The following is a 21,452-nucleotide window of genomic DNA, read 5'->3' as shown; positions in this document are numbered from 1 at the left end:
TCTATGTTGTTAACTGTGCTCCGTTGGCTCCAATACTATAGTAGATGATTATACCAATGATGTGCATTATGAAGATGGTGGGCAGTTTGTCTTATGCGCATCAATGGTTTTGCATTGTTACCCTCTGGAAACGACAACAACACTCAATGTCATCTTGTAAAAACAACATGGGTCACTCAGATTTGTAACCTTTTATTTTTTTTCTGGCATGTAAAGTACAAATAATTAAACAATTCCATGAAAAAGTCTTCAAGCGTCTTCAGCTGAAATCCCAGTAATAAATATCCTAAACTAAACTGAAAGGTTTATTTTCTTTGTTACATTTTGTCATTGTTCATTTGGTCATGTTTGGAAGTATGAGATTTTGATATCTTCCTACTGACATTGATACATTGATGCCAGTAGATCTGTTTTGATCATTTTCTCCTTTTGATTTGTTCTACCATTCCAGGAAAATGTAAGAAGAACGTCACTAAGTTACTGTGTCCCCTCTTCTAAATAAATAGACACAAAATACAGTTGGTCGAGAAACAGAAGAACCACTGACCCCTTTCCTATATGAGTAACCCCCAACGATGCTTTCCTCCTGGCTGCTGTTGGAACTACTGTACATGGTACTCAGATGTCATGTTGGAGTTCTGTACTATGGTCCTTCTAATAACTACAGTAGTTCTGTTCATCAGCAGTAGGGGGGAAAGCATCCTGAGTGCACATGGAGCCTCAGGCACTGCCTAAGGTCCAGGCTCCGCCCTGGAGCCAACAATAGGCCACATCCCAGGCCCAGCCCATGTCCTGACTGACACTCCCTAGGGTTCTCAGTGGCTGGAAAAACAAGACTGTGATTAGATTAAATAATCAAAAGGTTTTCATTTAACAAGACAAACAGAACACAGGCAGTAAAGGCATAACATCTAGCACACAGCATGTATGTTTATACACTTCAATTAGTTAAATATAGCAGTGCATTCTTTGACTATGGAGAACATTTCCAAATTGTACTTCTAAAGCTGTTTTTTAAATCTATTTGTTCCCTTTTTAAGAAAGAAAATGTAACCACAATTTTGGCAAACTTAAAATCTTTTAAACTTGCAAATATAATGAAATAAACCATAAATATACACAAAACATACTTTATACGAGGCAATAATAATAAATAGTTTAAGTTAACAATAAGTTAAAACTACAAGCTTAAAGTCGCCCAAATAATACAAGTTTGTTGGCGCTATCTTGAATTTTTTCTGTTTAAATTATTTATGTTGCAACAAAAGCTACCACAGACTTTTACAAACACAATTGAACACATTTTGATTTAAATAAAATTCTAACTAAGTCTAAAATCTGCATACACTAAGAACTGCAACTAATTAAATAATGGAATGAAAAAATATATTACCCAATCAAAGCAACCAAATAAAATCTTGGACCCATGTGTGTCCAATATGGTAATGTCAACAACACAAATACGCTAAGTTAACATGTGAGTCTTGATATGCAAAAGAAAATCAATAAATTACAGGAAAAATTATATTCTAAAATCGATGTGGGCTAAAACTGATGATATATTAGACAGTATCCCTTTCAAGGTCTTTTCAATTAAATTGCTCTTTTTATTCACCCAATAATAATATGCGGTTAGTTTTAGCTTGCATGTTCAGAGCACTAATCCGGGGCTGGGATTCTGGACATTTTCAGAGCTCTCCATCATTGCTTGTTTGATTCTCTTTAATGAATCGGTGAATTAACACTTTGATTTCTTTACATTTGATCCTAACGCCTTTTCCGCAAACCATTTCAGTGTGATGTTTAATTTCTTTTTCTTTTAAAAAATATATATATCTTTTTGTTCTCAGTCAATATAAAAACAAAGCACATTGCACTTACTGTTCCATAGGAAAGTTTTTTTGTCTTTTTAGATGATTATTTATTGTTGCTCAAGCGGTGCAGTACATTTGTCTCCTGCCATTGTCCTTGGCTCTCTACCATACGTAGGTGTGGGAAGAGAAGAGGGTCTCTGTATTGGCTGTGTAAGATGGGACAGTTTGTTGTTGCTCTAGTCTAGGGTGTGGCCTAGGGCCTGTTGTTGGTCTAGGGTGTGGGGGAACTGGGCTGGAACTCTACCCCATATCACCAGTGGGACTACTTCAACTGCAGCTCAGCAACGTGGCCTATTTGCTGTTCTGTTCCCAAGATTCACATCTGGTCTCTTAAAGTGATGCTGTATCAGTCCTACTGTGCTACCTTCTCTTGAGTATGGGCACAACTAATTGAATGGGGAAGGGAGGTGTGGAGTTAGATTATGACAGGGTGTTAATGTATGACATTTCATGTTTGTTTTGGTTGGCACACCACCAATATACTACTGGGGCACAGTAAGAAATGGAATGGTCAGAGTTAGAGGCTGAGGGTGGAACAGTGGAAGAGCATAGGGTTAAACTGAAACAATGCTGTCATACTCTGATGTATTGGATTCCTATTGTGAGCGGATGGTGTGAGTATTACAGTATTGAGGTTCAAGAGACACTTGTGTGGAACTGTTGTTATTTTTGCTGAAAGGTGAATTCTTTGTGTACATTGTAGGTTTGTGGTAAGCACCTGTGCAAATGGGCTAAATTATATTTACTCGACAGATATGTTAACCAAAAGATATTAGTTCATTCTGATATAATTTGATATGAACAACAGATATTTCTGCAAGCGCTATGGGGATTTAAAATGATAAGGGATCTTCATGCAATAAATGATAATGGTTTATAGAAGAATTATCAGGGGAACAGTTAGTAATAGTATAGACTGAATTATTTCTTATTGACACTCATATTCCAAATTCTTTGGCTAAATCTTCATTCAAATATACCTAATCATCTTTGCATTGAAAGGACGCTTTATTGAGAATCTACTTCAAGCCTTTCTGTTTCGAACCAGCCCAAGGTGTCTGTGAGGACAAATCATTGGGCCTGACTGACTGTCTTTACTGCAGCCTGATTTAAGTGTCTCCTGTGAAAGCGATAACACTTCACTGTACAATCATTGAAGCAACACTGACTGTACGCAACTTCAGAGAAAGTGATATGTGTTTGTCTAGTTAACACTCAAAGATTGCAGTATTAGTAATGCAGATTTGTCTCTGTAACGTTTCATTCCTAATCATTGAATTGGTTTGTGCTGATGTGTATTTGTTCTATTCCGATGTCTTTGTTTATGTTCTTTTTTTGCTATTTCAATAGTTTGTTTATAGGTTGTGGTTGAAAAAGTAAGGTTGTGTGAGATAAAACTTTTCTTCTTCGCCCCCTTCCCTCGACCCCCACCTATACACGGCATGCACACGCTCCTCCCTCTCTCAAAGATCAAAGGGCTTAAAATACAGCCATGCGGTGTCCCAGTCTTTCAGAGTTTTAAGAATCTGTAAAAATTCAGCACAAGGTCTTGTTCTTTTGTATGTATAAAAATAGATTTATCTCTAAAGTAATCCTTTCAAAGAGATGGTTGTCCTCTTTGGCTAACACAGCGTTATTTAGAAAAGCAAAAATGTCTTGAACACACTTTACCTTATTTAATCTATTATATGCAGATGTCTTTATATTGTAATCATATCTCTCCCCATGAAACGTCTTATCAGATGTTTCTAACAGACAGTAACCAAGACTATTTTGTCGTTACATTTTCATCAAGGGGTGTCATAAATTATTTCCATGGGTTTGTTGATATTTTTTAAATTCCAGCTAGGTGATAGTGCCGATCAGATGTTGCAAATCAACAAAAATAACTTTTGGAGTTTCCAATGTGAGATAAACAAACTTGTCACTGTTGGTTTCTGCAGGCTTGGTTTCTTCTATTTTGAAAGGGCAGGCAGGGTTATAATGAGAGTGATTAGAAACTGATTCTCAGGAGCTTCTATAAAGTGTCATATAAGGGGTCTGAATGAAACTGAGGAGTGTTTAGCAAACTGAGGAATAGGTAAGAAGCTGTCTCACCCTCTAGGACTCAAGTGAGGAGATATCACTGCTCAGAGTCATGACGGAATCTCAACCTAAGTCAAAACTACCGTCCTCTCGATCTGATCTGTGCGTAATAGTGATGTTGAGCCTACCTAGCCAGGCCAATCATTTCCACTGAATTGTAAAAACCTTCTCATTCCCTTGGAGGGGTGTTATATCTGGTTGGGTGTTTTGGTAAAGTGGTTCTGTGATTTGGTGAAATGACTTTGCTCTAAACTCACGGTCCATAGTCTCTCAGAGAATTGTACATGAACACTGTCTCCATGGGAACACTAGCTGGGACAATGCTCTACGTTGTTCACACAGACAGCTCTGTTTGTGGTGGAATCCATCCATTCTACTCTGAATGGAAGAACCAGAGTGAAAAAATACAGGGAGATTCTTAGATGTCAGTGATGTTCAGTATTCTAGTGTTGTTTCCCCCCTAACAGGGCTGATATGTGTGACTGTGTTGTGTTGTGTAGTGAGGGTGTAATTCTGGTGGCCTTCAGGCTGTTTGTCTTTGTGACCAGTATCTGTTCAGTTTGATAACCTAAATTATATTGGATCTGTCCTTAATAGGGTAGAGGAACTGCCCTAAAGCTAGTCACAACCTACCTAATGTTGAGCCAGGAACAGTAGTAAAAGTTTCTAGAAAATGCTTACATACTCGGCTATTATAACCACCTTAAATATTGAATATATAGTTATATTTTAATATACGTATATAAGAGAACACTGTTTTTAATGAATTTTCTTTGATCTAAAAAAAATCACTGATTCAAAATGCCCAAGTGTAAAAAAAAAAGTGACTACACTCTCTCCAGCAAGATAATGGGATAGTTCGTGGGCTAAGAGTTTGGGGTTTAAATTGCACATATTTGTAGTTCATTTTAGATTTTTGATAATTTTGTTTCAGCAGTTTTTGTCATTATTTGCCTGAATTCAATCAAAGCACTCAGCACACATTCTCTGTCACATTCGTTAGACTGTCTCCCTCATTGAGGCCTCTTACTCCCACCCCAGAGACCAACTACCCAACGTACCCCTACTATTTAAATCCAGGCAAACGTAGGGAAGGACTAGCATGTTGAGAAAAGAAAAACTCTACTAGTGTATTTGTTTGAAACTCAGACTTTGTGTATGTTTGTATGTGTAAATATGTCTAGTATGTCTGATAGTGTGTGCATGTATGTGTATAGGGCTGTGTATGGGTGAGTGTGCATCAGAGAGAGAGAGAGAGACTCAGTCCAGGCCCATGTAGAGTGATAGTAACAGGGAGCTCAGTGGCGCTCCCTGCTGGCTGAAGGAGCTGGCGTCAGCTAGCAGCTCTCTCTCTCTCAGGCCTTGTGTTGCTTGCTGGTCTTGAAGGAGACCTGCAGCACGCGGTCTCCCAAGCGGTAGCCGTTGAGACTAGCGATGGCCATGGCTGCCTCGTCGTAGTTGGTCATGGTGACGAAGCCGAAGCCCTTACATTTGTTGGTGGTGAAGTCACGGATGACCTTGACGTTTGTGACGGCACCGAAGGGCCCGAACAGCTGCCACAGGACGCTTTCGTCAGCCTCGGGCGATAGGTTGTAGACGAAGATGCACCAGCCGGCTCCAGTGGGCCCGGTCAGGTTGACTCCCGCCAGGCTGGTCATGCTGTCGATGGTGATGGGGGAGAACCTAGGAAGGAGAGAGGGAGAACTACATTGGGTGTCATTCTGAAGTTCCATACAGCAATCATCTCTCTATATACTGGCCATGTTTCTAGCTATGATATGCGCTGAAGGCTTGGTAGTCGGAGGGGCATGGAGTCTGTCTGGTGACCCAATCGATCTCCATCCTCACTTTTTCTGCAGTGAGTAGATAGATAAATATATGTGTGGGCAGGGCACCACAGTGGTTCCAGACTACCTGCTTCCACACAAAACAGCACACTGTGCTTCTATGACACACAAACACCCACACTCTGCATATTTTAGTCATAGTCTCTGCTGACCAAAGCCTCTGCAAAAATTAGACACAGAAATCACAATGTTTAATGGAAATCACAATATTGAACAAAACACAGAAACCTAGAGAGGGATGAAAGCAAACTCGAATCAAATCATAGGAAAATTGGAGCAAAAAGAAGAAGACGCAAATGCAATCTGGTATGTCCATGCTGGTGGAATAAAAGGGACATTAAAGCAAAACCGAAACTGATAATGTTAGTTCATAAAGAAATACACACACATCAGTTCCATTACGTAATCAAACCAAAAGAAAGAACCAAAAGATTATAAACAAAGCCATGCCAGAATACCCTGCTGTTAGACAACCCTAGACACTGCTTAGCATATTTACATTTGTTATACTGTCTGGACTGGTTGTTACATACATTCTCAGTTTAATGGGCAGTGTGAATAGGGAATTAGGCAATATTTTCATAATCTGTAATTTCAAGGTGAAGGCAGCAGGGGGTATTCCAGTCACTTTGTTTGAGGTTTGTTCTTAGGCATGGATGTAATTATTTTTTTGTATCTTTTTTTATTTTACAAAGTACACCTTTGGCATTTACCTCTTGACTCCGTAGCTGGCGTTTAGTAAATTGTCGAGTCTGCAACGCAAGAGGGAGAAATGAAGGGGGTGGAGACGTTAGTGGTGAGGTCTGAGAGGAGGAAGGCCTTTTAACATGCAGCTCCTGCTCCTCTGCCAGCTGGCCTCCAGAGGGCGCCCTTCCCCTTAATTGTACTGGAGAGGAGCCGTCTGTCTATCCCAACAGCAACCCATCACAGAGCGCACGGCCTAGCCTTTGCGAACCACAACAACGCACTGTGAAAATCAGTTTGTTAATGTGCAGATAAGTGTGTGTGTGTGTGTTGGAGATCTGCATTGTCTGATTCATTTAAATGTAATTTATTCATCTTGTATAGTAGATACTATGTTATTTGACTGGTTTGGAGCACTTTGCTTTGTTTTCATTTGATTTGTGCTTTGATACATTGGGGGTCTCTTACATTGGTTTTGTGCTGTTATTTGGATCTGGTCCCTTTCCAAATGGAGGGATGAGGCTGCAGTTTAAAAGAAAGTCAAGAAAAAAGAGGGAGAGAAAGAGAGGAAGATAGGATGAGCGAGCGCCGTAGTGCTCGTTCCAGCAGGGCAGGTGTGTCGGGTCAGATGACAGACAGGTCAGAGAAGGGATTGGGTGGTGGTGGGGGCAGTACCTGAAGCGCTGAGTCTGGTGGTGCAGAGGGCCAGTGTAGCGGCGTGCAGCGGTCTGGTACAGCTGGGTGAGCAGGGCCTGGCCCGTCTTCTGGCTGGGGTTGTTGGCGAACTTCACCGTGATGGGTTCGGCTGCGCCCAGGGGCTTCTGGCCGTTCAGGCCCTTGATGGCCTCTTCCGCCTCGTTCCGCTTGTCAAACCGGATGAAGCCCACTCCTCGCGATATACCTGCTCCGGGGTCAGAAAGCAAGCTAATGTTAGCACCTGAGGGGTGAGGAGGGGTGAGTCATGACTCTGACTTGGTCCAATGAGATGGGAAAGGTTAGAGTAGGGTTACAGTTGGTTAGGGGAGGTAAGTTAGAGTAGGTAAGGATAAGTCCATGGTAGATCAGGGGTATGTTAGAGTAGAGTTAGGGTAGGTCAGGGGTACGTTAGAGTAGAGTTAGGGTAGGGCAGGGGTATGTTAGAGTAGAGTTAGGGTAGGTCAGGGGTATGTTAGAGTAGAGTTAGGGTAGGTCAGGGGTACGTTAGAGTCAGGGTAGGTCATGGGTACGTTAGAGTAGAGTTAGGGTAGGGCAGGGGTACGTTAGAGTAGAGTTAGGGTAGGTCAGGGGTATGTTAGAGTAGAGTTAGGGTAGGTAGGGGTACGTTAGAGTAGAGTTAGGGTAGTTCAGGGGTATGTTAGAGTAGAGTTAGGGTAGGTCAGGGGTATGTTAGAGTAGAGTTAGGGTAGGTCAGGGGTATGTTAGAGTATAGTTAGGGTAGGGAAGGGGTACGCTAGAGTAGAGTTAGGGTAGGGTAGGTCAGTGGTATGTTAGAGTAGAGTTAGGGTAGGTCAGGGGTATGTTAGAGTATAGTTAGGGTAGGGAAGGGGTACGTTAGAGTAGAGTTAGGGTAGGGTAGGGCAGGGGTATGTTAGAGTAGAGTTAGGGTAGGGTAGGTCAGGGGTATGTTAGAGTAGAGTTAGGGTAGGTCAGGTGTACGTTAGAGTAGAGTTATGGTAGGGTAGGTCAGGGGTATGTTAGAGTATAGTTAGGGTAGGGAAGGGGTACGTTAGAGTAGAGTTAGGGTAGGGTTGGTCAGGGGTATGTTAGAGTAGAGTTAGGGTAGGTCAGGGGTACGTTAGAGTAGAGTTAGGGTAGGGCAGGGGTATGTTAGAGTAGAGTTAGGGTAGGTCAGGGGTATGTTAGAGTAGAGTTAGGGTAGGTCAGGGGTACGTTAGAGTCAGGGTAGGTCAGGGGTACGTTAGAGTAGAGTTAGGGTAGGGCAGGGGTACGTTAGAGTAGAGTTAGGGTAGGTCAGGGGTATGTTAGAGTAGAGTTAGGGTAGGTAGGGGTACGTTAGAGTAGAGTTAGGGTAGGTCAGGGGTATGTTAGAGTAGAGTTAGGGTAGGTCAGGGGTATATTAGAGTAGAGTTAGGGTAGGTCAGGGGTATGTTAGAGTATAGTTAGGGTAGGGAAGGGGTACGCTAGAGTAGAGTTAGGGTAGGGTAGGTCAGTGGTATGTTAGAGTAGGGTTAGGGTAGGTCAGGGGTATGTTAGAGTATAGTTAGGGTAGGGAAGGGGTACGTTAGAGTAGAGTTAGGGTAGGGTAGGGCAGGGGTATGTTAGAGTAGAGTTAGGGTAGGGTAGGTCAGGGGTATGTTAGAGTAGAGTTAGGGTAGGTCAGGTGTACGTTAGAGTAGAGTTATGGTAGGGTAGGTCAGGGGTATGTTAGAGTATAGTTAGGGTAGGGAAGGGGTACGTTAGAGTAGAGTTAGGGTAGGGTAGGTCAGGGGTATGTTAGAGTAGAGTTAGGGTAGGGCAGGGGTATGTTAGAGTAGAGTTAGGGTAGGTCAGGGGTATGTTAGAGTAGAGTTAGGGTAGGTCAGGGGTATGTTAGAGTCGAGTTAGGGTAGGGTAGGTCAGGGGTATGTTAGAGTAGAGTTAGGGTAGGGCAGGGGTATGTTAGAGTAGAGTTAGGGTAGGTCAGGGGTATGTTAGAGTCGAGTTAGGGTAGGGAAGGGGTATGTTAGAGTAGAGTTAGGGTAGGTCAGGGGTATGTTAGAGTAGAGTTAGGGTAGGTCAGGGGTATGTTAGAGTAGAGTTAGGGTAGGTCAGGGGTATGTTAGAGTATAGTTAGGGTAGGGCAGGGGTATGTTAGAGTAGAGTTAGGGTAGGGTAGGGCAGGGGTATGTTAGCGTAGAGTTAGGGTGGGTCAGGGGTATGTTAGAGTAGAGTTAGGGTAGGTCAGGGGTACGTTAGAGTAGAGTTAGGGTAGGTCAGGGGTATGTTAGAGTAGAGTTAGGGTAGGGCAGGGGTATGTTAGAGTAGAGTTAGGGTAGGGTAGGTCAGGGGTATGTTAGAGTAGAGTTAGGGTAGGTCAGGGGTACGTTAGAGTAGAGTTAGGGTAGGGTTGGTCAGGGGTACGTTCGAGTAGAATTAGGGTAGGTCAGGGGTATGTTAGAGTAGAGTTAGGGTAGGTAGGGGTATGTTAGAGTAGAGTTAGGGTAGGTCAGGGGGACGTTAGAGTAGAGTTAGGGTAGGTCAGGGGTATGTTAGGGTAGGTCAGGGGGACGTTAGAGTAGAGTTAGGGTAGGTCAGGGCTACGTTAGAATAGGCTAATGGTAGGTTAGAGTAGGGGTTAGTTGTGCCAGAAGTGAGTTAAGGCTGTACCTGTAACCTGGTCCACCAGGATGCGGGAGGTGATGATGCGTCCGTACTGGGAGAACAGCTGCTCCATGTCCTTCTGGGTCATGGTCTTAGGCAGACCGCTCACATACAGGTTAGCATCACGGATAGATGCTGAACTGGGACGGGCGTACGATACCTACAGCACATCACAGAAACACACATTTGAACACTGATATCAAATCAAAGGTTTCCCATATCTTTACTGTACATAAAACCATATAGTCGTTTTTTTTATTTACCCAGGTAAGTTGAGAACACATTCTCATTTACAGCAATATCCTAGGGGAATAGTTACAGGATGAATGATCAAAATTAAAGATGGGGATGACATTATGAGGACCAGATTGGGAAATTAGCCAGCGTTAACACCCCTACTCTTACAATAAGTGCCATGGGATCTTTTAGTGACCACAGAGAGTCAGGACACCCGTTTAACATCCCATCCAAAAGACAGCACCCTACACAGGGCAATATCCCTAATCACTACCCTGGGGTATTGGAATATTTTTTTTGTACCAGAGGAAAGACTGCCTCCTACTGGACCTCCAACACCACTTCCAGCAGCACCGGGTCTCCCATCCAGGGAACAACCAACACCAACCCTGCTTAGCTTCAGAAGCAAGCCAGGGTGGTGTTGCAGGGTGGTATGCTGCTGGCCCTGTAACATGCATGAATATTCATTTTACTCGTCTTTTTTGTCAATGTGTGTGACTGTTTTTTGGAATGCTTTGTGACTGATTGTGTCCACCGTTGTGCAAAGTTAACATTAGTATTCTATGGTGAGACTATAGTGTGACTTAGATTGATTATGAAAACGTCTACATATTCATGTGTTGGCATGCATGAAAGCCAGTGAGAGAGTTTGATAGATAGTGAGAGTCAGTGCATTGTTGTGAGTGGTCTGTCTGTTTGTTTCGGATGGAGGGAGAGGGAGCGAGTGTTGCCAGAGATAGGCTGATCTCCCCTCCCTCTCCTACCTCTTTCCTTTGTTTCCAGCCTCGAGGGAGAACAGCTCCACTGGCAACCAGCAAACAATATAAATAGATCACAAGACAGCATCCCCGACTGTCAACTCACTAAAACATTCACTCCTTATTATATAAACACATACTCACATATACAAGTATAGTATAAGTTGAATGAATGTGTTTTAGATAAAAAAATGGGACATTTCTAGTGAGAGTGAACATTTAGAGTATTATCATGCCTTGCACAACACAACACAACACATCCTGATGGGTGTATTTGATCCATTGAGTTTAGAGAATAAAGTTGTACTCATTCTAAATGGTGCAGTGAGTGTGCAGGACTCCAGTATTGTGTATAGTGCATGTGGACAGGGTGTGTGATGCAGTGATTGGGGGTGCTAGAGAATGGGAGGGGGTAGCAGAGCCTACCCTATAATTAACCCTCTCCCTGTCTCTCCCACAGTACAGATGGTGCCTGCAGCCCATATGGCGCCTAATCCTGCCATTGGCATTCTGCTCCCCAAGCTACCCCCTACCCTTTACTCCTCCTGCCCCCTCCCTCCATCTTACAATGCTTTGGTGGAAATATGACATTTGCTTGGTCATTGTTTAATGACTGTATAATATTCATTGATTTTCAAAATTGCCCTCCTGATAATATCAACATTTTTTTCTTTTAACAATTGCAATAACAACATTAACAACAACATTAATAACAACCACAAAATGAATACATTTTCTGTCATTTATATCGGACCAATTATTTTGGTATTATATTACTAACAGTAGTAATAATATTATTATTGCCCCCTAAATACAATATATGTGTATTTGTATAGTAATGTAACTAAAACATATTGTACAAATAATGATTAACAATATGATTTGCCACCTGTCTGTATAACTCTAACAGCCCAAACCTTCCTGATGCTGTTGACTCTCTCTGCCCCAGTCTTTCAGAAGTCTGATTTGAACTAAGCCTGCACTTTATCCCAATCTATGATCTACTTTGATCAGGTGGGAGGAGAGGGGGCGGAGGGACGGATGGAGTAGTGTTTAATCTGCCCCCCTCACCTCCTCCCCCTCCCGCTCCCCATCCATATTGGGGACAAAGAAGCCTCCTAATTAGGCCAGATTGGAGGCAGATGGGGGAGCCTGAACTGACCCCACAGTGAGACTCCCTGATTACATTTCCATCACAATCACCTCTGCATGCTGCTAGCCCCTTGCTTTCTGACCTCCACTCTCCCTCTCTCAACTCTCCCTCTCTCATTTCTTGTTCTGCTCACTTCCTTTGTTCCTGTGACCCCTCCTGTTTTTTCCTCCTTCCACTCTTGTCACATCTGCCTCTCTCTGCCTCTCTCTCATCTCCCTTTCTTTGAATTGCTCCCTACCTTTCTCCTGGTTTTCCACAGCGTTTTGAAGCAGAGAAGATGGAGAGTGGCGCAGGTTGAAAAGCAGGAAGGAGAGGTCCTCTTACCTTAATTGTTTTGGTCTGCAGTTTGAGACCGTTGAGTGTGTTGATGGCCTTGTCTGCGTCATTGGGATCCACATAGTTTACGAACCCATAGCCCAAACTCTGGCCTAAATCGTTGAAAACAGATATCGATAATGGTCCTTTAGAAACTGTTTTTGCACCAAAATAACTGTACCTACAGGTACATATGCTGTATGTGATTATTTGTTATCCTCCAACTAGAAATAGATTTTGTTTGTCTGTCTATTCATCAACTGTACCTGCTGAAGCATCATGAATACCTGTAATCTTGTCTCGGACCAGTTTGCAGGATTCAATCTCTCCGATGCTACCGAACAGGCTCTTGAATTCCTCCTGGGTCATGTTCTGAGGCAGGTAGTTGACGATTAGGTTGGTCTTGCTGTCGTCTGTGGCACCGTTGGTGCTGATGACTGGCCCATTAGGCAGGCTGGTTCCGCTCGGACCATTGGACACCTGGGTTTCCATGGTGCTGATTATCTGCTGAGGAAAAGGAAGAATATAGAACCCTGTGTACAAATAATATACATCTGCAGTAATAACACACAGTAGAGTAATGGTGGGGTGTTGTTAGTAGGCCTTTAATATAGACTCATTGAATGAATGTCCGCTCTGTCATTGTCAGCTAGGGAAGAGGTCAGACATCAGCTGAGGGAGTGGAAGGATGCGAGGCAGGGATAGCAGTAGGCTATACACAGACCCCTCTCTCCCCCCTCCCTGTTTCCCCCCCCTCTCCTCCCCCGCTCTTTCTCTCTCTCGCTGCCTCTGGCCCTGCAGATGTCACAGTCCCTTTTCCCCGTTTCCTCCTCCCATCCCCCAGCCTCCATCCAGCCAGCCAGCCAGCCACAGGGTCAAACAGCATTACATCATTACAGGGTCCTAAGTATTGGTGGTGGTGGGGCAGGTGGGGCAGTGGGCTTTGGGACGGGGAGGTTGACATGGCAGACAAAAGAGAAAGTGACATTGTCTAATCTGCTCAGGCCTAACATCTCTGAAGGCTGTCATGTAGCGACATGGAACGTTTCAACCCCAAAAAATACATTCTGGGTTTTAGTGTGCTCACTTTCTTTTGTAAGTGAGTGTTTGTGACTCCGACTCAAAGTTGTTTGTGCGAGTGGATGGAATGAGTGAGTGTGTATTTGTGCCCACTAGAGGTGTGTTGGTGTCATTGTGTGTTGCTCTGGAGTACACCATGTTGCTTCATTTGACCCACAGGGGATTGTCTTCATGGAACAGCTGTGTGTGCAGGTCAGAAACTAAACTTCCCGCTATCTCTCCTTTTCTTTCCTCTCCCTCTCTCCCTGCTCCATCTATTCCATTCATCCGCTCCTCCTTTTCACCATTCTGTCTAGAATATAAATATCTTTTGACATACTGTGTAAACAAGCTAGTACAGAGATGTTGTCCCTGTCCCTGGGGACCAGTACGGGAAAAAATGTATGAAATGTATGCACTCACTACTGTAAGTCGCTCTGGATAAGAGCGTCTGCTAAATGACTAAAATGTAATGTAAATGTATTACTGGCCTCCTGGGCTCCACCAAAACTGATACAAATGTTCATTTTGGCTCCCTGTTCCATTTCCTGGTATAGTGTACTTGGGAAGTGTGGTTTAAATAAGTACCATTATTCAAGCTGGTATCTGTGAGCCTGGCTGGCATGGTGACTGCAGGTCTCAGACTGGTGGGTGTTATAAGGCTTACTAAGGCATCTACTGCCAAAGCTCCAGAGGTCTCACAGTGTAGCCTAAGCTTCTAGAATTATTTGAGTAAGATACAATATTACCAGCAGCTTTACTACTGTTTGTCTGTTGTTTTGGTTATAGCCTATGTTCGTCATTTTCCCTTTTGCGTGGCAGGGTTTTCTTTTGATGTTTATCCATTCAACTTAATGGAGTAGGCTGAGTAGTGTTCCTTTCCCCCTGCTATGGACAAATTACTCTAAAAGCATTCATTGCTTTGATGATATTCCCCAAGCCCTGTTGTAGCTCTTAGTGCCCCCCATCTTGTTTCCCCCCTCCGTGCTCTTGCCCCTCTCTGTCTCTCTCTCTCTCTTTGTCTCTCTCTCTCCTCTGTCTAACCTGATTTCTGCCTTGAGCTGTACCTTTAACCATGTTGCCCAGGTAACAGCGGCTTCAAGACTGTTGCTAATGGCTGGCTGACTTCTGGTTGTGTGTGTGTGCGTGCGTGCGTGCGTGCGCGGACAGAAAGATAGAGGCAGAGAGAACGAAATAATCCATCTCTTTTGGGCAGATATTGTTTTTCTACATGTATTAATATTCGATGGCTTTGCGGAAGCAGAGAATATATTTAAGTCAAATTGACATTGACAGGGAGAGAACATCAGAGGGAGAGGAAAGAGGAGAGGGAAAGGGAGTGAATTATGACAGCCTAAAAATAAAACCCTGTAAACACACATATCTAAGAAGCACATGAGAGCTACTGCAAAGTAGACTAGCCATCCATCAAACAATACACATGTTATGGGCTTCTTTGGTCTCGACTAGAGTGGTAAGATCTGCTGATCTAGGGACTGGACTGGAACAGAACATGGACAAAAGGCTCTACAATACCCAGTTAAAAGATCATCCTTCATGCATAATGGGAAAGAACAAATAGTCCACATGGGTATGATAAATAGATTCATAAAATGCATCTATCTAATATGTGTCACCATGTAACACACAAACGTCCGAAACTAAAGGAAATATGAATATTTTCTGAATTTGCCACAGAACTGACCAAATATTACAGCCCTTTGCAGAAAGACACCGAATCACAGCAAATTTGATTTGTCAACTGAAATAGACCTCAGTGTGGCAGTCCAGGCATCCACAGTGACAAGTTCTAAAGTTATATAATTCCCAGACTCTGACTGGCCACAGAGACACAGAGGGAGAGACTGGCTGACACAAGCAACATCTAACATCACCCTGAGATCTCCATGCCAACAAGCAGGAGGATGAAAAAAACAGAAGAGTGCTTTTAGGATGCTACAAATAGAACAAGTCGTAATTTTCATCAGAACATGTTAGCCTTTACAAGGAAATTAGGGGAAAATATCAACTACATCCACAACAATATCCAAGTACTGATATGGCAAGGATGTAGGCAATAACCCATCTGGCCATAGATAAAGGCCCAACCAGCCCACCTCTGATAGGCTAATTCTGTTCATTAATTCTGTTGCTAATCATGATGAATGACAACAAAGAGAGTAACAACACACAAACGCATTAAACACACAACCCCCAACACTTCCAGATTTCTGCTGTTGGTTGGGCCAGCTCTTCTTCTCCTTGTCCCGGCACTAGATGTGCCTTTCTTTTTCTATTTCTAGGACCTGAGAGATCTCCCTTAATATTTAATGGACTGCATCATCAGCATCGCCTACACATGGACCCAGACTCGCACGCAAACAAGAGCCCAGAACCCTACCTCCTCTCCTTTCTCTGCCTGCCGAGTGGAGCGAGCACAGCACACAGACCACCTACACTTGACAATGCTCAATTACAAAACACAGCAACATTACATGACCCAAATGTAAATACAGATACTGGCAGCATCGTCTTCTTCAAATTGGCTTTCTCCTTGTCTATATACATGACTGCTGTTGCTTTCCTACAAATGGAAGGTGAAGACTTGTCCTAAGAGGGAAAGCAGCAGTCTGCCACATACAGTATTCAGGCCAGCTTTTGTTATGTCCTGATAAAGGTCAAAGCATGTGATGTGATTACCATTTACGGAAATCACTGTAATTGTATCAGCCAGAAGACTGGGCTCAGATGGAACTGAGATTCTCATGCTAGGCCTTATTGTTCCTAAGTGTACCAAGGGGAATCAAACACAGGTCCATACATTGGAGTCAAGACTGCTCTCTACATTCTAAAAAGGTTTTTGTCATTAGATTCTTCTGATAATGTCAAATGCGCTTGGCATCGACTCTTTTTGTGTTCAGGGACATTCCTAGCATAAAAAAACATTGCTCAAACCAAGAGAAAATAAATCAGGTTGTGGCAGTAACAAATAAATACAAGAAATTCTCTCTTAGCAAAGAATGGGAGGTCAGGAGGAGGCCTCTGCTGATCTACCTACTGATATGGGGAACTATATTACTGCTACAAACACACTTCCTGTTAGTGCTACCACTGGTGACAACACTGTCATTCATGGGTGATACAGTCGCACTGTACTGGGAGAGTCATGTAAAATAACCTCTATCTCTGAGTGAGCTAAGGTAAGAGAGAGAATTAAAAGAGGTTACTTCCTGTTGGCAACAACACCATCAGAATATACTAGGTTCTGAATATTTCATGTTATTTAGGAGTTGTTGGGTTCTCTTTTTCATGTGTTAACTCATCAGTAAAACACTATTGCAGACACTGTTGTACCACAATACAACCCACCTAAAATGGTAGTGCATTAGTGTCATTTGAGTAACTTGAAAACGAGGAAATACATTTGAAAATCTAATTTCATGGAACCACCAAAGACAGGGGATTCACTAAACTAAGGTTTAGCTCAAGAGAAAGGCCTCAATTTTTCAAGGCTTTTTTTCTCTTTCTCACCCTTGTTTTTAAAATATACATCAATCATTCTTTTGGAAGGCATGAATCGCAAGTGGATTCTAGGCTGGGGTTGTAAATGGGCCTTCTAAATAACACAGATTACAGGATTATCCTAAACAAAAGGCATTAGCCACACTCTCTACAGCTTAAAGGGATCATGGTGGCAGCTGTAAAACAACAGGACAACACAAGTCACAGCCCAACACTCACAACCTTAGCCTACATACTACATAACTAACGCTTAGCACTAAGACTCATTTTTAATAGGCCTATATATATCGTTTTCTTTCAGTGTTATATTAGGAAAATGTGATATTTTAAAATAATTTCCCCGTTTGTCAATGCATTTTATGACAGACATAAACCATGTTGCAAATTCCCTGTGAGTGTGTTTGTGTTTGTAGCTTTCGTTGAAACCAGGGGCGCTATCCAGAGTGCTGAAGTAGGGAGTGGCTTTCAGGCGATTCCGTTTGAGGCCAGAATGCATTGTCCAAACCATCGAGCCTTTTCTGTAACATTTCAAAATGCTTCATTCGCTTCTTTTCACGCATTTAAAATTGTTCGCATTTATATTACAGAACGTCTTCTACCCCTTCCCCATATTTTGTGAAAACAAGACATGTGCGCTCTGTAGGAATTCACAACCCCGAGCGCCTTTTTGCTGAATAAAGGTATTGAAACAACCAAACAAAAGAGCCACCCGTTCCTCCTCTTCTCGCGCGCAGAGACTATGGCAGCTCTATGAATATTAATGTAAACAGTAGCGCTTTGTGTCATGGCCAGGGGCTGCAGGACGCTCCCGGAACAATGAACGCCACAATTGCCAACATAATTTCGCTCCAGTAAGTCAGTCATAGGCCTAATAATAATAATAACAATAATAATGTACAACATATATTTTTAGGCCATATTAGAGGGAAAAATCAAATTAGGCCTATAAAATTATCTTAGCTCAGTTTAGTAGATATTTTCCTTATGCTGTGTTATTTCCACGACCATGGCTGTCAATTACTTCAATTTACGAGGACAGTAGTAGGCTAGGCTATACCATGCATGGCTTGCGTGACAACATAGCAATTGAGGTCTCTTATTCTTATGTAGGCCTATGAGTCTATTTCAGTTCCCTATAGGCCATCTTGAAGAAGTAAATATAGAGTATTTCAAAATAAATCAAAATCTATTTAGGCTAAACCTGATTTTGCCCTCCAGTCATACTCCATGGTGGATTGATTTTCTTGACGAAATAATGTGACAATACATGTAAATACAGGATACATCTTATATTCTAAACTCATAGCGCCAGTTGTATTTAGGCTCGTTTACACTTGGTGGCCTCTGCTGTCCTTGTCCTTGAATCGCGGAAGCGCCTCGGGAAGGTTATCTGACTCAACTGTTTTATTTGCTTGGCACTGCGGTACAGGCAATGCTCACGGAGGACTGCGGAACATGTGGACAGGAGCTATAGGCCTACGTGCATGACGCTGACTGGGCTCTGGGCCTGCCTGTTAGCCCAGCTCTACGGGCAAACACTGATGAAATAGAAATAGGTTACTATTCAATAAGGACAGCTGAAACATATTGAGGCTATAGGTATAAGTAATTATCTAGTGGACTATTGATTGAAATAATTGCATTATTATGATCTCAAAGATTTAGGACTTGCAAAATAAGTCTGCTCTTCAGTTTAGAAACATGGTCGTGCTCGTGCTATATTATGTAGGCTACTAGATTTTATTTTGGGCCTACACGACCATCGCAGTAGGCTACCAAGTCCCATGGAAGTGTCATTCGATTATTTATGTTGGCCTATATTGCGTATGATTTCTAAATGGCCGTATTTGTGTTTTTGGTTGCAACAAATTATTATATCCCTTTGGATATTGTAGCAGCCTATTATTTAAAATAAAAAATGGGGTTCTACCTGCACCTGCCATTAAAATCTGTAAATTAAGACGATAGAATATAGGCATAAATCCTACTTGATAAATATATAGCCTTTTATATAAAGCATAAATATAGAGCATAAAAAGTAGTTATTTAATCATATTTTATATATTTAGCTTGCTCCTTGCACGCCAGTTTTACTAAACCATGAGAACAATACAACGGTAAATCATTCCACCTGCTGACAGGAATAAATTGGAGGCAGCGCCATTAAGTCAAGAGGAGAGGATGTTTGGAGAGATGAAAGCTTTCAGACCAAAAGCCAGCGCGTGCCATCATTATGCGCTCGAGTCCAGCAGAGACACGCCCAATTCGGCCGTCGGCTATGAGCCAGTGGCGGTTCTAGACCATTTCAACTGGGGGGGCCAAGCTGGGGCCAGTTGTACTGTTAGAGGGGCCAGTTACATTAGACGTTATTGTTGTCATGTCGTTTTCTTCACTGCATTGCAGGCATTAGCAGGCAAAAGACCATGTTCCGAGTTGCCACTGTCTAATAACGGATGTAATAAAAGAACGATAGCAAAAATTAGTATTTCATACTCCACATTTAGGGGGGCCACAAGTGGGTCCAAAATTGTTGTCACAGGGGCGGGCACTGCCCCCCCCCCCCCCCCCCCCCAGAACCGCTAGTGCTATGAGCTAGGCTAATTTAACTCCGCTAAGGCTACATAAACCCTTTAACAAACAGGCGTTATTCAAATAGGCGCTAGCTTTTTAAATAAGTGTTATGATGGATGGGTAAAAAAATGTGCTTGTAAAAAAAGAAAACGCTAGTCGCCATCCCTCTTTTCGCGGCCTCTGAAATGTCCATCCCCATTTACTCCGTTGCATCGCAACAAGATCCCTTAGGAATTTTGACTTGTCTGATTCAATCCAAACCAATGGATCCGTAATCTCTCTCCTCCCCCTCCCCCTCCCTTAGTGACTCGACCTTTTTTCTTTGCCTTGCTCTCGATGGGCCCTCAGCCACCGAGGCATCATGTTTTGTCTCAGAAATCCGTCTCGAGCATCCTTGTGCTGTGCCAGGCAGGGCAGGCGGAGAAAGACATCCCCCCCACCACTCTCTACGCAGCTCAGCAGCAGCACGCGGACTCAGCACCCTCTGCCCCCTACGCCCTTGCGAAAAATGTGTATACAAATAATGCAGCCATGGATTTTGATATAGCCTAGTGGGCCTATGATAAGCAAATATATAGTCCTCTATAAAATGGCAGAATAAAGCATTTTGCTCTCCAGCGTCGAAGATACAGGCAGGGATGGAGCCTCGCGCAGGCAGCCGTGGCGCATCGCTCAGCATGACATTACTAATTGCCAGCATCGATCGTTAATCTTGTCAAGACAATATCCCATAACCGAGAGAGCAGTATAAGCCTATTTAGGCCACTATAGCTTATAAATATTGTGTGTAATACATGTGTGTTTGTTTATACCAGTATTATAGCTAGCTAGCCTATCATATATACCATATTATATGATATTCAATATGTGTATTAATACATAGGGCTATATGCATTCATGTATATATGTTTGTGTACAATACAGTCAAGTGGAAAACAAAGGGTCTGCGCTCCAGAATGTAGCCTATGCAATGCATGCTGCTGCTACAACATCCACCATCCTTGCAAATAGAAGAGAATAATGAGGCATACGTACAGTAACCATTCTTGACATACAATGAGAGTGATCTAGGTCCTTCTTCGTTTCGCAGGTCTTCAAGCCGTAGGTTGAGTCAATACTATGATCTGTAGTCTTTATATTAGCTGGCCTGTGTATTTACTGTGGAGAGGCTGTGTCCAAATCCAAAAGAAAAAAAAGAAAAAAGGAAAAAAGACAATGTTCACCAGGGGAATCTCAGCCCTTGGAGATTGGTAGGTGTCCTCTGTAGGGTGAAAATGAGGAGAAAGGGGTTTTCTTCAGGATGATGATGAGGGAGAGTTTTCTCTCCGAGTGGCGTGGGCGACGGTTCAGAAAAAAGAGAAGCAGTGATCCCCAGCAGGGTGTGTCCAGGGGAGGGTGTTGTGGTTCGGCTGTGTTCTGTGTGTAATATTCCCAGCTCCTCTTGCAGTCTCCTTCTGTGCCTCTGCTGCAATGTTCTTCTTTTATGCGTCCTTCTGGCTGGCAGAGCGCGCTCCTGATTGGCTAATTGTGCAGGGAGGGTACTACACGGCAGCCATTGCCCCTGCGCTCCTCTCCCATTATCCCCTTCAGGAGAGATCACCAGGAGCCCCCCCCTTTCTCCTCCCATCTCACTGCCCCACTCCCTCCATCCATCCCCCACTCCCTCCTTCTCTCTGCTTTCTTCCTGCCTCCCCCTCTCCACACACACATGCAGAGCTGAGTGAATAGAGCCTCCACCTGCACTATCAGAACAGATGGGTGCAGCAGAAGACAGTAGCGTTCTCTCTCATCTCTCTCTCTTTCCCTACTCTCTCTACATGTCTTTTCTTCATCCCTCATTTTCCCTCCCTTGAAGCTGTTTTGGACAAAATCAGTGTTCTAGCTTTTGTCCTTGTGAAAAAGGACTGTGTGTGTACATTCGCACAGGGAGTTTGCCATTTTAATGCAGCCAATCACAGCACAAACAAAAATGGCAAACCATTAAAATCAGGGCGTAATATGTGGCCAATAATAAAGCAGGAAATCA

The 21,452-nt window shown here is 43.1% G+C and overlaps 1 protein-coding gene across 14 annotated transcripts; it reads right to left on the bottom strand.

Moving 5' to 3' along the window:
• Window positions 1-179: 179 nt before the first annotated feature.
• Window positions 180-21,001, bottom strand: LOC115171234 (ELAV-like protein 3). Of its 14 annotated transcripts, none has more exons than XM_029727842.1 (8): window positions 20,462-20,996; window positions 12,541-12,781; window positions 12,284-12,387; window positions 9,818-9,971; window positions 7,166-7,391; window positions 6,959-7,012; window positions 6,520-6,558; window positions 180-5,663 (listed from the first exon to the last, which is right to left on the bottom strand). In XM_029727842.1, the coding sequence occupies exons 1-8, from the start codon at window positions 20,477-20,479 to the stop codon at window positions 5,315-5,317; spliced, it is 1,185 nt and encodes a 394-aa protein (XP_029583702.1). In that variant the 5' UTR covers window positions 20,480-20,996; the 3' UTR covers window positions 180-5,314. The 14 variants fall into 14 exon arrangements, with proteins under 14 accessions (XP_029583702.1, XP_029583706.1, XP_029583700.1 ...); XM_029727846.1 differs by having other exon boundaries at window positions 12,562-12,781; XM_029727840.1 differs by having other exon boundaries at window positions 7,166-7,394; window positions 20,462-20,992.
• Window positions 21,002-21,452: the final 451 nt, after the last annotated feature.

The sequence above is a fragment of the Salmo trutta genome, chromosome 32 (assembly GCF_901001165.1).
Source record: "Salmo trutta chromosome 32, fSalTru1.1, whole genome shotgun sequence".
Lineage (NCBI taxonomy): Eukaryota > Metazoa > Chordata > Actinopteri > Salmoniformes > Salmonidae > Salmo > Salmo trutta.
The sequence above is the reverse complement of the archived record's forward strand: the minus strand, read 5'-3'. Positions and strand labels throughout refer to the sequence as shown.

Excerpts from the sequence above, each read along its gene's own strand:
- LOC115171234 (XM_029727840.1), bottom strand. Across the intron at positions 7,013-7,165 it reads CACCAGACTCAGCGCTTCAG|CCTCATCCCTCCATTTGGAA; the intron begins GTACTGCCCCCA and ends TTTAAACTGCAG. Across the intron at positions 5,664-6,519 it reads GCCAGCTACGGAGTCAAGAG|TTCTCCCTCTCTCCTTCCTA; the intron begins GTAAATGCCAAA and ends CACCCAATGTAG.